This window comes from Setaria viridis, chromosome 3, assembly GCF_005286985.2.
Source record: "Setaria viridis chromosome 3, Setaria_viridis_v4.0, whole genome shotgun sequence".
In the NCBI taxonomy this organism is placed as follows: Eukaryota; Viridiplantae; Streptophyta; class Magnoliopsida; order Poales; family Poaceae; genus Setaria; species Setaria viridis.
The window spans coordinates 23,571,220-23,589,170 of NC_048265.2; the positions used below are offsets into that span (position 1 = coordinate 23,571,220).

Here is a 17,951-nt window from a genome sequence, read left to right on the forward strand (position 1 = left end):
TTAGGTTATTTTTCAAAATGACACAATTTGTCAATTTAGATGACAATTTAGCGGTTATAGGTTAATTTCATAATGGAGATTTAGATGTAGATTTATAGGGTTACTTTAGTTTATTTTCATAACTGCAAAAGTGGAATATTATTTCTCATCTTTTGGCGCATCCCTTGATTGTAATCTTCACAATTACTGATAGTAAAATCGCATGATCATCCAACAAATTTCAGTGAAGATTAAAAATTCATCCCACTTATTCAATAATTTCAACGGGATCGGATGATACATAATTGTCCCACTTCTCTCAAACCAAACAGGCTATTACTAATTTAAAACGCTCGATTAGAACTGGTAATTCTGTCCGGCACATAATGCTATGCCAAATTCAACAAGCAAATCGACCATACTACCTTTACAAAAGTTAAATCATGCACATCTCACATACACATAGAAGAAGACTCGATATATCTAATCCCAAAACCATCCAGAAATATACATGGTGATTAAGAACGCAACAGAACAAGACGAAGGAACATTTTCCAGCTGGTCACCTTGAGCATGCAGTCTAGTAAGCGACAAGGACGCCGACGACGCTGAAAGATGCCTGTCACCTTCCGCCATTTACGTGGTGATGATCCACTTGCTTGCTCGCCACCGCCAGAGCACGCGAGCTGGCCGGCCTGGGCGTCGGTTGTCGGAGCGCGCCTCACACGGGGCAACCCGCGGCGACGTCCTTGGCGTTCCTGGGCTCGCCGTCGATGGCGGCCGTGGCAGCGGGGGCGATGACGCGTGCGCGGCAGAGCGGGCACGTGGCGTGGAGCCGCAGCCACGCGCCCACGCAGTCGGCGTGGAATCGGTGGCCGCACCGTGGGAGCATGCGCGCCGAGTCGCCGTCGCGGAGCTCCACGATGCACACTGCGCACTCGTCCACCTGTAGCTTCCCTCCGTCGTCGCCGGCGCCGGGGCTGGAGTAGATGTACACGGGCAGGGCTGACGCCACGTCTTCCAGCGGCAGCGCACCGAGGCTGTCGTCCTCGTGCCGCCAACGGGACGCCCACGGGGAGGCCACGGGCAGCGAGTCGTCCTCGTCGTCGCCGGCGTCGGCACCGGCGGAGTTGGATGGTCCCTCTTTCCCAGAGAAGAACTTCCAGAATAGAAAGAAGATGAGGAGGATGATGAGCACGTTGATGCCCACGACGAAGGCTATCAGAGTGGAGCCGTGCGGCACCCAGTGGCTGCTGGTGTCCGCCGCCGCCGCCGCCGCCGCCGGCGGCGGCGGGCTAGAGCCGCCGCTCCCGAGCGTGGACATGGCTTCTGCGACGACGAGATGGTTTTGGACAACACAAACAACAGAGTAGCTTCCAATGGCGTGCATAAACCACGGAATTGAAGGATCCTTAAGAAATCAATACACCGCTCTACAAGAAAATGGCCAAGATTGCAAATTGTGGTAGCAAAGTAAAAGAGGGAGAGATCTACGGAGAGCTCTCTAAGAAGCAATAATCGCAAATGAGATACGAAGGGGAAGAGGAAAAGATATACAGCGAAGAATTGCAAAAGAGGAAGGAGATAGGTGGTGTAGGAAGGTAGAAGGGGGGACGGGTCTATAAACGGTAGAAGCGGGGGAGGTGGTATTGGGCCTTGGGGTGTACAATGGTGTTAACTTTGTTAAATGCCAAAATGGTTTGACTCGGGTGGCTTGGAAGGTTGCAAGTTTGCCTCTTGATGCTCATTGCATGGTGCAATGACTGAAAGAATCACGACAGAGCAAGGTGCATTGATTTTGTTTATTTTCTTAGGTCTCCTTATTCGCTAAGAGAAAATGATATCCTATTTTGTTAAGGCATGGCCCGTCATCTAGGTTTTGTTTCAACCCATCATATTCTCAACTTAATGTCAAAATTTAATCTGAGAAAATTATATTCTATGCTTGTTGGTGCTATACTAAATATGCTTGTTGGTGCTATATTTAGTATAAAAGGCGAAGTTAAAATTCTTATTTAATTTTTTTCATCCCACTTAACTAAGAGTCAGATTGTCGTAATTGAATGGTATTTTGGATGTGCTTTTTTCCCCTCCTTAGTCTAACGAAGGAGAAGGTAAAATTTGATGTCATCTCAATTAAGAAATTTCAGTAAAAGATTATAGAAACCTCTAGTAAAAAAACCATAGCAGAAAAGGAAGCATGGATCACATTCTTTAGGCATGTTTTCTCTGAAAAGGAATACATATCCATCAATAAAAGGAAAATTATGATTGAATAGAAGTTACTTGAAACAATCAAAGGTGCATCAGGTCACTCGAGATGGGGAAGAAGGCAGTCATATGATACTTTTGTCCGAGGAGTACCATACCTTGTTAAGGTTACCTTCTTACACTTGCGAGATTATCTATTCTTGCACCAATTTCTTCTCATGCCATTTTCAGATAAGACGTGTGCAAAAGATGCAAGACCCCTTCGGTAGGTTTCTAGTTCTGATCAACTCTATCTTTTAGGGAATCTTAACAGATTATAGTATATAAGTTATTGCCTAAATTGAATCATGAGCTGGTGAAGCTAAAAAAAATTGGTTTCACCAGCTCCTAAAAGCCAGAGGAATTGGAATCCAACCAAATGGAACCGTAGTAATAAACGAAAGCATATCATTGCAAATGAGCTCAATGTGGTACTAAGGGGCAGCTAAGGGGCGGGTACGCAATGCATCACATTTCACTTATACCTAGCAAAATGTATCCATGAGCAACCTCATAAAACCTCATAGATAACAGAAGGGTCCATGCATGTTTTAAAATTTTAGATTACTATTACTTGCAGGGAAAATACAAGCTATCCAACACCTGAGAAAACCCCCAATAATTTAATATTAACTGATAACATTTTTTTCGCTAGCAAATAACAGAACTATTATACGACCTCTTAAGGATGGAACCATCCTATTCAGGAATAATCAGGACAACCAAAACAAACCATTACAACCTTGAAGGCTTAGACAATCGCTGACCAAAGGTTTGAGTAGGCTGACTCGTCGGAGCTGACACTGCCCATGTGTCAATGATTTAGTGGGCCTAGCTGTTTCTGAACAGTCCAACTCACCACATGTGCTGCTGATGTGTCTATGTATTAGAGGTTGGGCGAAATTTTTGCCAATAAGGTCTGAGCTTAAGATCTTGTGTGAATAGTTTACAAAAATTTAACTTATGTCCACTTGGGAGAAAAATATTGGCAAGACTCTCCATGGTCCCCTTCTAATGCTGACGGCATCTTTGTAGACTTCCAAGGGAAACAAACAAGAACATTGACCTCTGACTTCCATACAAATCAGTAATATTGTACTGTTGTTGAGAAAGAACATGATTATACAAATTTAACAAGGTTCACAATTCTATTGGCAACGGACAGTTCCTTTGAAGAATAATTTGATATCAATATGCTTCTTTCTGTATAAACCTATGCCATAATTTCAATCGACAAAGTAAGAAAAAACTAAAACGAGAAAGGGGAAACATGTCCAAACAGCCACAGTGCCACACCTTACAGATTCAAAAAGAATGAAAAGAGAACAAGAATATGTGAACATTTGACTTTTTTAGCACTAGGTTAGCTAGTCTATGTATATGCCATGGAAATTACAGTTGTGTGTTATCTGCTCATTTAGAAAATATATATATTGCTATAAGGTTAATGAACAAATTCACGAGGGGATAATAGGCAGATCTAGACCTGCATGTGATGTATTATTAAAAGTTAGTCGCAAGGAACTCTCCTTCTATAGAAGTGTAAAAAACTACTTGATATATATATTCTTATATTTTGTGAAGTCCTCAAAATGTTAGTGTCTTGACAACACAATATCTGAACAAGAAGGACAAATGGTTGAAGATTCATAACATTATTTAAGAGACAGGTTCATTTTACAACCTTCAACTATGGATTCAGTCCAACTTTCGATCTTAAATTATGAAACCGTACGTTAACTTTTCAGCTCTAGCTATGAAAAATGTTCACTTCCAACCTTTGACAACAAAATACTATTTGAATTTTAAATTTGTATAAATGTATCAAGATTAAAAGTTCCATAAATATTTTTCATAAATGAAACAGTATAATAGGACTATAAAATAGCAACTACTTAAGACTAACTAAACTTTTCTCAATATATTGATCGAACTAAACCCCATACTAACTTGATTTAGGTTCTGAATAACCCTATCCTTTGTGCAGCTCAACTTTTCTAAATGATCAACGGTAACTTATAAATTACCTTTGAGCTGTGCCCCAGTTTAATTAGAAAAATAGTATATTGTTTTAAACAAGTTTAAAAAAATATTGTATGCATATATATATATATATGAGTATTAAAAATGAGTTTTATACAAGGGTATTAAATTAAAATTATTACACAAGGGATTATTTTAAGTATTTTTTCTAAAACTATGCAAATTTACATTATTTGAAACCTATAATGAATATATATGTTGTATATACTCCATAGTGCTAGTAAAAACATTAACAATTCTTTAATATACTCTACGGATTTATAAAATATAACAACTTTTTTAGCCTTTTCAATATTGCCATGTCGATGTCGTGTCACTCAAAACCACCCTAAATTTTACTCATGGGTGAAATTAGACGCTTTTAATAGGTGTGGGTTCAAAAGTAAATGGCTTCATAGTTAAAGGTTGAAAACTTGACTAGGCCATAGTTGAGGGTTGTAAAATATTTGTTACTAGTATTATCGTTTAAAAAAGAAAGTAACATTCAAAGTTTGATTAGTTGGAGGTAATGTTAGACGTATTCTAGAATAATAAAGGAAGAGTGGCAAAACTATGTACTACTCTAGCATTATATATACCACTCAAATAAATATTTATTATATATACCAGAGTAAATATATCAATTTGTAATCTTGTATTGTCAAACACAGAACTAATCTGTAATGAAAACCCATGCTGAAAGAAACAAAGTCCAGCTATATGGGGCTACGACTATTATATCTATGTTTCTGAATAGATAAAAGCGAAATCCTTTAACTTTTAACAAATAAATGCAAGCCTTAAGAAAATTAATACTCACTCATTTTAACTTTGTAGGATCGAGGAGGCTGACTAGAGGGGGTGAGGTGAATAGTTGATTGTAAAAATTATTGCAAGACTTAACAGATAAAGATGTGGAATTAACACGATCGGCTAAAATATGATTACACCCCTAAAATTCAATGTCTCAACTATGTGCAACAACACCCTATGTCTAGATCAAGGTTTGCAATCTTATGGTGATAAGCAAGCAATTCAACTTCATCTAGTAAGGTAAATTGCTTCAAAGTAATTTCATAAAGTAAATAAGCACAATGCCTCTCACAAGCACATCGGACCTTCTCACAAGCTTCTCTTGAGAAGATTATCGGATCACAGCACCACCACACTGTCTAGCTGTCGGCAAACACCAAGAGTAATAAGTCAAGACACACTTGATCCTCCACCAAATGCCTAAAGCTCAATCTCTTATGCAAATGCACTTGAATCTTGCCTCTCACCCTCTCTTATGTGCAACACATGCACAAACTCATAGGGAGGACTTGCACAACCTCAAGAATGCTCAAAATGATGCCTAACTCTTCCCAAACACGCTGGAAACTAGGTATATATAGGCCACCCCTCCAAAACTAGCCGTTACATTCAAATCTCGTGGAAACAGAGTTTTCGCGGACTGTCCGCCCTTACAAGTGCGGACGGTTCGCCATTCAACCCAACGGCTATATTCTCAATAAATGCGCTTCGGAGTTGACCGTTACGTCTACGGTGGACGGTCCCTAGGTCAAAGACCGGATGATCCGTTAGTCATTCTCTATTGCAACCACATAATCAATACGTTTCTGTTCAACCCTGAAAACAATACCGGCAGACCGTCCGCCCCTCTGTGGTAGACCGTCCGCGGTCATTTTATATCATCAACACAGAACCAACATGTTTCTATCCAGCCACAAAATTGATACCGGTGGACCATCTGCCCCTCCGTGGTGGACCATCTGTGGGTCCATTTTCAGCACAACAGAAGCTCAGTAAAACGGCTATAACTTTTAGCTCCAATGTTCAAATTAGGTGATCTTAGACTCTATGGAAAGCTCGTTCAGAGGAAAACACATCCCAACTGAATGCTTGACCCAAAACACACTGGATAAAAGTAGAAATTCAATCCAAGATTGTCGGTGTCAAGAATCACGGGTCAAGACTCCAGCAAGTAAATTTATTTTCTATGCGCGTAAGGCTCGTATGGTTGCACGAGAGGACACAAAATTTATATTGGTTCGGGCAGGAATAGTCCTACGTCCAGTGTGGGAGGATGCTCGTGTTACTCGTGCCAAATTTGTAGTAGGGGTTACAAACGGACGAGAGAGGGAAGCTGGTCCCAAGTCTCTTGTGGGTTTGTACTGATGCTCATGTGGAAGGGTTGTGAGTCGGGGGTCGTTCGGTTCGCTCGAGAGCCATCCCTTTCTCGAGCCTCCTGGTCCTCCTTTTATAGTGTAAGGAGGACACAGAAGTTACAATCGAGCCGGGAGTAAAGGGAAGTAAAAAGGGTAAGCAAGGAAGGTAAAGCACAGGGAGACGGGCCGAGCCACCAAGGTTGCCGAATTCCCTCCTGATTTCTGCGTCCTGTCAGCATGGCCACTGAGGAGGGGTGGTTGTCGTTGGGTCCCATCGATGACCCAGCGGTCGGCCACTATAGCTGAGCACGCGAGACGTGCGTGGAGACTGACCATTGTAGTCGTGCGAGTTGATTGATGATGGCTGGCCACCGTAGCCATGCGCGTTGCGGATGAAGGGCGACCACTGTAGCCACACGTGCTGACTGGGGGGCGCAGCTGACATGCCCCTGCCGCCGGGTCGAGCAGGAGACCGGGCGGCGCACCCTGCAGCATGGGCGATGAGTGCCCTATGACGAATGTCACAGGGGAGGGTTAGGATGGTACAGCTGTAGCCCTGTGCAATCCTGGCAGCAGTGCGCTGCCCAAAAACTCCGGTGGGTCACGTCAAGGAACGCGGGCCTCTCCGTATGTCAGAGCCGTGTTCCGGTCATGCGCACCCCATCGGTTGCATTTATGGTGAGATCGGTGGGGGGCCACAAGATCTACGCCCTCATCTGCTGGTCCGCGCACGTCCTTGGGCAAGGCGAAGGTCTGTCCTGTGGGTTCGGATATGTCCGACCCTTAGCGCCCGGGGTCGGGCGAGACGGAGCCTTGCGACGAGGGGTCGGGCACGTCCGACCCCTTGCGCCCAAGGGTCGGGCGAGGCAGAGACCTATTGTGAGGGGTCAGGCGCGTCGGACCCCTCTCGCCCGGGGGTCGGGCGAGGCCGAGACCTGCTGCCAGGGGTCGGGTGCGTCCAACCCCTCTCGCCCGGGGGTCGGGCAAGGCAGAACTCTCTCGGCTGGGATGAGGAGCGGCCTCGGGGGGTCGGGCGCGTCCAACCCTGCGACCCAGGGGTCGGGCCAAGTCAGCGGAGGTCACTGTTGCTGGAGGTGGGCCCGGGCCCTTATGACCGTCGTTTAAGGAATATAAGGAAGTCGTTAAAATTTCCCCCCGACAAAGATGCACCTCAAACCATTACCATCAACCATTTGCTAAGCAACTTTTGCAAACTATCGGTTTCATGCCAAGGCTAGTATGCATATGCAAGATTGAGCTTTTCAACACCTAGTAGAGACTCAAGAATCATCATGACCCCTCTTAATAGTACGACATTCCATCTTATCAATCCGGTCTTTTCTTCACTAATCACCAAGATCGGCAAAAAAAATACCCTACATTTCATATCTTTGCCATGTGCAAATCCACTGGGGTCTAGCTTGATACTCATATGCATATTATGTCCATCACCATTATTTCATCATTTCTTAAGGGAACCTGATGTTCATCAATATATTGACTCCGCCTATTTCATCTCATCAATACACTTGATGTCAGTCAACACATGATTTCCATCTTGTAACTCCTCACCACATCATTTGACTCTCATTAACACATGATGGTCCTTCATTTTCATTTCTTCAAGCCATGTGATATCTTTCTTCATGTGAAGTATATCATTTTCTTTCACTCCATATCTTTTTCCATTCTTCATATAATTGATGCGGATCACTCATAGCTTCATATGGCATCTTATGGTCCATCGGCCCAAAGCCTTTACTCGCCCTTCATGACTTCCTTGGTCCTTCGACACCAAGACCCTTGCTTGCCCTTCACCCTTGCATGGTCCATCACAGCCGAGTCTTGCTTGCCCTTCACCATCTTACCACATGAAACCACTTTGTATCCCAAATCTTCAGTGTATTCACCTTCTCATTCACTTTATTCAACACCATAAACTAGTTGATCATGAAATCATTATGCCCATGTTTTTTATCACCATCAACTCATGGTGTTCATATTTCTTCACACCTTCTCAATAAGTATTCATTGACATATAATGTCTTGTTGTCATCAATCACATCAATCACAATCTCAACTTGCTGCTCCTCAACCAATGAGCTATCAACCCTTATCTTGATGCTGGAACTCAACCTAAAATATTAACTCATGGAAATAGTTAGCCCCGCACATCCAGTTGTCATTAATCCCAAAACTCACCATAACACAATTCTTAGGGGCCTAGATCCTTCAATCTCCCCCTTTTTGGTGATTGATGACAACCCGATCACAAAAAGAGAGATAATAAAGAGTTGCCTCTAGTATATGCCAACATTTACATGAGTCATGTACTAGAGGTTTGGTTTCAACTAATGAAACACCAATCATAGAGTGAGCTCCCCTAAATATGTGCATATAGATATATGAAAGTGAAATGATCATATGCACATTTGAGATGGAACTCCAAGTGAAGTTCTCTCTATGCTTGGAACCTTACCTCAAGATTCCAAGAGCATCTCTCCATACACATATCTCTCCCCCTTTGGCATCAAGCACTGAAAAGGAGAAATATGCCAAGTATATGATGGACTACACAAGTCATGCATATACTCAAAGAGAGATATGTCAAAAGTAAAGATCCAATTTAAAGTGTGACAAGAACATAATGGATCAATACTTGTAGGGAAACTTAATATAGCATGAAATGCATGTGCATACATATGTGGAAAATAGAAACCTATGCACATATTAAATTTCAAAGGCATAAAGAATTCATCCTATATAAATCCGAGGGATGCAATTTAAAGATATGAAACAACAAAATAAAAGCATACCTTCAGAATCACTTTCAATCCACCATGAGACCAAATCAATTAGAACTCAATAAAATGTTAGTCTCAAGAAATCAACATAGCTGAGAAATTCTCTCCTCAAGATGAGCATACATAGATACTCAGGACAAACAGATGCACATTTTTATGTTGAGAGCAATGGAGAAGAATTTATCCTATATTTCAGATTTCTATCAAAGGAAGCAATTCAATGATGTACATCAAGGTTAAATAAATGCATACCTTTTGATATCCTTAGCTTTCCACCAAATAAGACTAGATAATATGAACTCAATTAAACCATTAGTTTTACAAGATATAGAATAAGCTCCCCTCAAAATGTGCATACAAGAATGTACAAGATATACATATGCACTTTGACAAATCAAGGTCAAGAGGGTAGTTTACACTATATCTTGGGTTCAAGGAAGCAACAATAGTACAAGTATGAACATGAAGCACAAAAGGTGTAAACCATGCATCCATGAACCAAAAATTAGGAAAAACATATACTATACAACACACAATGAACTATATTGCAAAATAGGAACAATAAACAAGTGTGTTAGATAGCAATGAGGCACAACTCATGAACTCACCTCTCTATTTACCTTCAATTATATTTTGAAGTAGAAACTCATAGGTCATCAATATGATTCATCGTAGACAACTCAAAGGAGAATAATTGAAAGATAAGATATCCAAGCCAAAGGTGATACGCAAGAAGTAGAGATTTGAATAAATGATGAAAGAGAGATGATCACTAGGATATGATATGAAAGATAAGTGCTCTTGATATGTTGCACAAATGGAGTGACTTGATCGTCAACAATTGTCAATCTAACCATCCAAAATGATAACCTTGTGCATTTGCTTGCCACTGAAATTTTGTTCAATCACCATATGCACATAACTGTTTTCAGCAGCTCCCATTGCATGAAAATTCAGCTCACTAGTCATTCCAACATGCTTCAAGTTTTAGCTCTCAATTATATACCAATTTTCTGCCAAATGCTTACTCTGAAATTGATCTCTTATCTCTGAAAACTCCCTTCCTTCCAACATAATAGCAACAAAGTTCTCATATGAATACAATCCTCTGAGTGAGTTGGATGCCTTTGCTCCATAATTCAATCTTGAGGATGATTTCTCATTGGCTGCCCTTTTAGTTCTTCCATAGCATCAAGGTAAATATTCTTACTCATGTACTACTCAGCTGAAGGTCTACTTGTCCCCCATTTTCCAATACCAATGTTGATTATGAAAAATTAGCAAAACTTTATCATTGCAATGCCACCATGTCAGTTTCTGAATTTTTCTTTGAGATTGCACATTTGTAGCAGCTCATCAATGCACTTGAGATATGGGTAAACATATAAGACACCATTTTTCCCATGAAGAAACACGTCCATCGATCATTCTTGTTCAGTTTCCACACTCAAACATGTCATGATATTTAGATATGGACAACAGCAAATATTCTTACAACTAGTTGAATTTTCACACTCAATGGAGTTGAAACCTGTAGTTGTAGTTTCTTCCATACTTATTCATCTCTGTAATTTTCTAAACTTGGTGAAGCTCAAGATCTGAATGTGACTTATAACCCAAGGTGTCATTTATCTCAGCTTGTAGAATGAGAAATTTCAGCAAAGATCACCAAGTGATTGCTTGATATATTTGTCAATGATTTGTATACATGGCTGTCCATAATAGTCCATTGTACCAAGCTGCTCTTTATCAATAAATCTGAAACTTTTAAACAGCCCTTTGTTGATGGCAATAAGTGGCAATAATCTCAACTTTCAGCTGTTGTTTTGGCTTGGACGCTAGTGACCATACATTTCAGTTTTAACCATGATTGATAAGATGGATATATGTCATTTGAGTGCATTAACATGGCTGCAATATAACTGATTTCATATTTGCATAGTGGTGGGTGCTCCAAAGAAGTTGCTGACGCAAGCATATTAATTTTAATCTCTGCAATGAAATTTGACTTTGTAGATGTACATGATCATATACAACTCGTGGCAACGATCTCAACCTTTGCTGCCATACTAAACTGAGCATAACTGAGTTGAAACCTGATTTTCATCATCATTGTTAGATATGTGTTGCTGAATACTTTTCTTCAACCAAGTTGATCACAAGATCATAACATTGAAGGTCTTCACTAATTTTGATCTTGAATAGGCTGAGCACACAATATAGACCACAAAGGTCATCCAAGTAAGAAAATAACCAACACAATTCACTGCAAGAAACCCGATCTTAGTAGTTCAAACTTCCATTGATATGCTTGCCAACAATTTGTATACTACCAGCCCAAAGTACCCATTATCATATGCAAACTGACTTTAAGATTATCATCACAATCCAAAGCATATGGCTGTCCTTGATCACATATATCTGGTGGCCATGATGTCAAATTATAGCTAGTTGAACTAAATCAAGAATAAGTGACCATCCATTTTTTTAACAAACACAACTCAGCCCTTGCCTAAGCACAATTTCAACCATTAACTTCAGTTTTGACCAAGACGAATTATATACCATGCAATCAAGATCAATGCACATGATTAGCACCAAATGACTCATCTTGCTAATTTTAAAAGTGAGCATATGAACAATGTTGGTACTTCTAGATGCAAATAATTTTCAGCTGAGCACCATGATGAAAATTGTTTCTACTTGCTGAACCAAAAATGACACCACTTGTATATGTAATCTTCAGACCTTGGTCATCAATAAGATAAGCTCACAAATTAATTTCTCCACTGCTACTTATCGAGTAAGCCTTTTATTATCTCCCATTTACCAAACATATTGCACTTAAGCTATTGCTATATCATAATGCAACATATATGCTATTCATGAAATTATTTGAGCAGCCCAAAGATTTTATTCTATCATGTACCAATTGACAATATCTTTTTCTTGCTATAACAAGGTCTATGTATGCTAGATTTCAGTCCTCCAAATATTCAATTTTCAGCACAAGCATTTGACCAACTGCATATGACAATGCTCCAATCCAAATAAATTTCAGCCCTCATGCAACCACAGTTCTCTCATAACTCCTTCACTCACACACCATTTGCAACATATATAAGAGCAGGTCAAGAGAATGATGAAGGGATGGGATTGTCAAGGAGGAATGATCAACCGAGATATGAGAGAATAAGAAGAAACTTATAGATGAATCTTTAAGGGAATGTTTCACATGATACTTGGATTCTAGTTCAAGAATTCAACCAATAAATCCATGCCTCAAATATAAATTGATTTGATGATTTGAATCAATATGAATTCTTGAAATCTCCAATAGTAACACCATATAAAAAATAACCATAGTTGGAGTCCATAGAACCTAGTGACATACTTCCAAAAGTGCAAGATCATGAACATATGAAATGTAATGAAAAACACTCCAATAAATTAAGACATGGTGCATATGCAAGCAACAAAGCACAACCAAGCAATATAACCTACACAAGATTAGGATCTAGGTATTTGAATGTAAATACTAGTTATGGAGATAGCATTGGTTCTTGATGTAGAACAATCATCCTCATACTTGACTCCATTTTGGTATAAGATATAAAATAAATTCTCCAAAATTAGCCAAGCCTCCAATGCCTCTCGAAGTACCTATTGAGCAACTTAAGCACTTTGTGGTACCCAAACCGGGTTGGGTCCTAGGATGTTAGTCACAACATATTTACACACCCAAATGGCCTTTCCTTGAATTTTAGGTGAACTAACAATCTTAACATAAATAGAACCATTTCTAGCCTTTCTAAGCAAATAATGATCATTATAGAGAATAGACTTAGAAACATTACTCATGGGACAATTCTTACCAATATGTCCCTTTTCTCAGCAATTGGAGAAAGTTGGATTGTGTCCTCTATGAATTTTCTTCATGTATTACTTCTTTTCAGTTTGCCTCTTTCTTGATGTGTTTGTCTTCTTATCAAGCTTGCTAGGACAACTTGAGGCAAAGTGCCCAATTCCCATGCACTTGAAGCACTTGATGTGAGAAATATTCCTCTTCTTTTCTTCCTTCTTGCTCACTTTCTTTGCATATTAATGTTTCTTTTGATGCCTTTTATTGTGCCTTATTCGGCTATTCTCCTTCTTCGTGGAGTGGAAACTGAGTCCACTTCTATCATCAATGTTTCTTGGATTACTCCATATTTTCAACAGTAATCTTTGAATGTAGTATCTTTTCAACTTATCATTCAATTTCATTATCTCATCTTTGAGCTCCTTGTTCTCAGTTGCAAGATTAGTCTCAACGGGCATAGAAGAAGAACAAGCGTCCAAATTTGAGCAACAAGGCATACTAAGCAAATCATCACAAGATGTGGACACATCAACCTTAGATGGTATTTCATCAATTAAATCACATGATATGTCTATGTCCACTTTGGAATTTTTCAATACATTGATAAAAAGATAATCATAAGCTTCTATGAGCTTCTCATGAGTTTCATCAAGATCTCATGTGACAACTTTAGCTTCTCATGAGATTTCTTAATCTCCTCATGAGACTGCTTTAGAACCTCACATAATTCCATTAAAGAATTTTGCTCCTGCGAATTGGCGCCCCAAGTGGTTCAGGGGAAGATGGTTGTGCAGGGAGTGGGTTGAGGATCTCCATCAGCGGTAGCGCTGCTGCCTCAAGGTTGTCCGCCCTCTCCTGCTCCCACTGGCAGCGCGCCTCTAGATCTACAAATTTTGCTAGGATGACCCCGCGATATCCTACACGGCATCATCCTCATTGCAATCAAGAACTATAAAGCAAACCTGTTGGACTGCGAGGTTATTACCTTCCAGATTCTTCTAAGCCTTGGCCTCGTTCTGCCGAGCTTGCTTGTCCTAGCGGCCAAGGTCCCGCACCTTCCGCTGGAGCTCCTCCATCCCCCGACGTGCCCTCCCTTGCTCCTCTTCACGAGCTACAAGATGACATGAGGTGTTGGATGAGCGTAGAAGATGGCAATAACAAAACAGTGCAGTCGGGAACACACCTTTGAGGCTGTTGCAGAGAGTTTAGACTTCCTGCCGGAGCGCCGACGACTGTACCCTCAGCTTCTGGATCTCCTGGTCGCCACCTCCTCTATGTCTACTTGTTTGTTGAAAACTTCCATCATCTACCTAAACGTCTTGGGGGCAGCCTCATACAACTTGCAAAACATGGGGTGGTTTGTCAGGCCAGAGTGAAAGTACCAGATGAGGTCATGATCTTTGACGCCAGCCAACCTGTTGTGGTTCTCGAATAAGTAGTTGGTGTACTCTCGAATAGTTTCACCCATCCTTTGGCGGACTTGGCCAAGTTTCTCCATGTTACTAGGTCAGCTATAGGTAGCCTGGTAATTCTGGGTGAAAGCTCTAGCGAGCTGACCCCAGCTGTCAATCTGTTCGAAGGAAGGTTCTCCAACCATAGGAGCAGGGCAGAGCCCATTACCACCGGGAAGTTGGTGGCCATCTGGTCATAGGTGCCGTGGGCGGCTTTCATCATGGTATTGTACGTCTTGAGCCAGATAGTGGGGTTGAAGCGACCATCATACTTTTCGTTGATGGCTAGCTTGAATGTGGCCGGTTAATCAATAGCCCTAAGGCGTGGAGTGAAAGCGGCGAAGGCATTGATCGCCATGTAGTCATCGTCATGGAGGTTGTACATGATGGGTGGAGCCCTGGGGCATCTGTCATTGTTACGCCTGGGCGGGTCGTAAGTGTCTTCAGGGGCACCGTACATGCGGTCGTAGTCGGCGCGGTGGCGCATCTCATCTTCCTGATGACGGTGGTCCTCGCGTTTAGCGTCGTGGTTGAGTTCAGCAGCGCCGTAGTCGCGATCGTACTCGACGCGGTGGCGGAGCTCAGCCTCTCAGGGTGGAGGTCGTGGCTATTGCAAAGGTCATGCAACTCTTCACGAAGATCACATTGCCATCTTGGTCAGCCATGGTCCTCATCATTGCCTCTCCTACCATGGAAGCGGTTGTCGTGGTTGTCGTTGTTGGTGTTGTCGTTGGTGGGTGGGTTGGTGTTCTGCTCCACCTCTCATTTGTGGACTTGCTCCAGCGGACCTCCTGCATGGTTGTGTGACCGCCTCAGTGGTGGTCGGATCTGGTGTGCTTGGATCAGCTCCGGGAGTGCCGAGTAGCTGTGGATCATGAGTGTGCAGACCGACTCTTGGCTCGCTCCTCGATTTGGGCATTGGTGACTTGAAGATGTGCCTGGATCCACTGGATTTGCTCTGAGTCTGAAAGGTTTTCCAAGTCGGTGAAGGTAGCCCCCAGGTTAGCCTGGGGTGTGGTGAAGACATTATGGCTAGCCTCCTCAAAGTCGGCTAGTAGATTGCGGGCGCAAGCAGGGTGCCTGCGTCTGGCCTTGGGCACCATCCTAGTCAGTGTTGCCACCATTGTCGCGCGGTGGTTGGTGCTGGTTGCCTGTTGCCTCTACGTTAGCAGCAGGTTGCTGCTGGGTGTTGGCTTGCTCTTGTTGGCGTCGTGCCGCACGGTTCTGATTTCTAGCATTGCGGCCTCCTTCCTGAGAAAAGTTTCACCATCTCGGGGTGGCTCGTCAGCAGAGACCATGAAGGTTTCGCGATCTATCGTGGTGGAGTTGATCTCGTCGTCACTTCCATAGGGATTTGGCATCAGGACGATGCAAGGGATGTGGAATTCGCCACAGTCCGAAAACTGGGCAAGTACGGGTGGGTCTCCAGATTGGATCTGGAAGGACTGCGTGAGGTTCGCGGAGAACGCAGCAGTGAGTTCTTCAGGCCGAAGTGGGTGAGGGAAGGACTCTGCGATGACCTGGTTGAGTGTAGTGTTGCCTCAGACAGATCTATGCATTCAGCGATAGTGTTGCTGATGCAATCTAGCCCCGCGATCAAGTCAGAGGGCATGGGTTGGTGGGCCGCAGCAAGGAGATCTGGAATCCTCTTGGAGAGGGAGAGATTGCAGACCTACTGAGCAAGCAGTGTGATGCTCCTTGGGTGGAGGTTTCACTCCGTCGGAGTAGATCCAACGGACGCTGAGCTGGCGATGGGTGCTAAGTTGACAGAATCCGCTGAGTTAACAGAAGAAGCAGCAGGATCGAAATCCACCAGCATGCTCCTGAAATGGATCTGGATTGGATTGGTGAGGTAGTCCTTCATGCTCTAAGGGAAAACAATGCTGGGGCAGGATGCCATTGAGGTCGCTAGGAGGATCTCACATTTACCCCTACCTGGCATGCCAACTGTCAAATTTATAAGCCCGGCAGTCCACCAGAGGGTTACCCAAGTGGTTGATTTGTAGGTGGAGGTGATTGCGAAACCAAGAACTCGAAGGTGATCGCGAGAACACAAGGGACACAGGGGGTTTAGACAGGTTCGGACCTCCGGAGAGTAATACCCTACATCCCGTATGCTTGGTAGTTTGTATTGCGCGTGAGTTTCAATGCCCTCGGGAGGCTCCCTTGGCCATCTTATATAGGCTGACAACCTAGGGTTACAAGTCAGTTTGAATCTAATCTACTCAGTAGTTAGATGGAAGGTAATCTAAATCGGACTACAATACGTGTCCCACAATATTCGAGTAGATTTGAACTGTCTGGTTGCCTTGTCTTATACTCCAAGTATCTTCATATCTTTGGTCCACACGCCCTGGTCGAGCGAGCCCACTTGTTAGGTCCAGCAAGTATCTTGGTCGGTAGGGACCTATGGGGTACCCGTATCCCTCACTGTCTTCACCACAGGATGGGTAAATGGCTCATTCTTCAGAACTTCTACAACGGGTTGACTCCGACAACCCGAGGTCATATTGATGCTGATGCTGGAGGAGCCTTCTTCTCGCTTACCATTGATGCTGTTACAACATTGATCGAGAATATGGTCTCTAATCAAGGATGGGGCGATGAACGACTCCAACCCCATCAGAGAGGTACGCATACCATCAAGGAAGCAGACATGCTTACCACTAAAATGGACCTCCTCATGAACAGATTGGATGACTACACCAAAGAGAAAGCTATCATGTCTAGCACCATCTAAGCTATGGATTCTCACATGACATGTGAGGTTTGTGCAAACACTGGACACTCGGGGAATAACTGCCTCGAGACTTAGGAGGACATGTTGTACATGAAGAACAACAACAATGGATATCGTCCACAAGGAGGCCAAGGGTGGAGTCAGCAATGCCCATACAAAGGAGGTAACAATGGTAATTTTTTCAATTCCAACCCTCATTCAGAGATCTCATTTTTGGGCAAGCTAAGATCAATGAAAGCTTCACTAAAAAGTTAGCTGCTAACGAGAAAACCTTAGATAACCTCCACATAAAACTTGATGGTCTTTCTTCGGCTTTCAAGAACCAGTTGAGTTTTAACAAAATGCTAGAAACCCAGTTAGCTCAATTGGCCACTGCTATTCCTTCTACTGAGATTGGGAAGATCCCGGGGCATCCCAAGTCTTCTCGTGAAAATGATAGTGTGGTGACCACGAGAGGAGATAAGACCACTCGCGATCCACTATATCCTAACCATGCAGGAAAGAACAAGGGAGGAACAAAGGAATTTGAGGCATCCAGTGAAGGCCACTTCGACACGGAGGAGCCACCCGAGGTAAGAAAGGCGCTCGAAAGAAGGAAGGTACCCTAGGGGAAAACGGCACCACATGAGTTCTTCGACACCAACATCTTGTCATTCCCATAGCACAACAGGAAGC

The 17,951-nt window shown here is 42.7% G+C and overlaps 1 protein-coding gene across 1 annotated transcript; it reads right to left on the minus strand.

Annotated features, from left to right (window-relative positions):
- Nucleotides 1–224: 224 nt before the first annotated feature.
- LOC117850241 (RING-H2 finger protein ATL11) lies at nt 225–1,732 on the minus strand. The gene has a single exon (XM_034732048.2). The coding sequence runs from the start codon at nt 1,367–1,369 to the stop codon at nt 701–703; it is 669 nt and encodes a 222-aa protein (XP_034587939.1). The 5' UTR covers nt 1,370–1,732; the 3' UTR covers nt 225–700.
- Nucleotides 1,733–17,951: the final 16,219 nt, after the last annotated feature.

Coding starts and splice junctions, on each gene's coding strand:
- LOC117850241 (XM_034732048.2), bottom strand. CDS start 1,369: ATGCACGCCATTGGAAGCTACTCTGTTGTTTGTGTTGTCCAAAACCAT.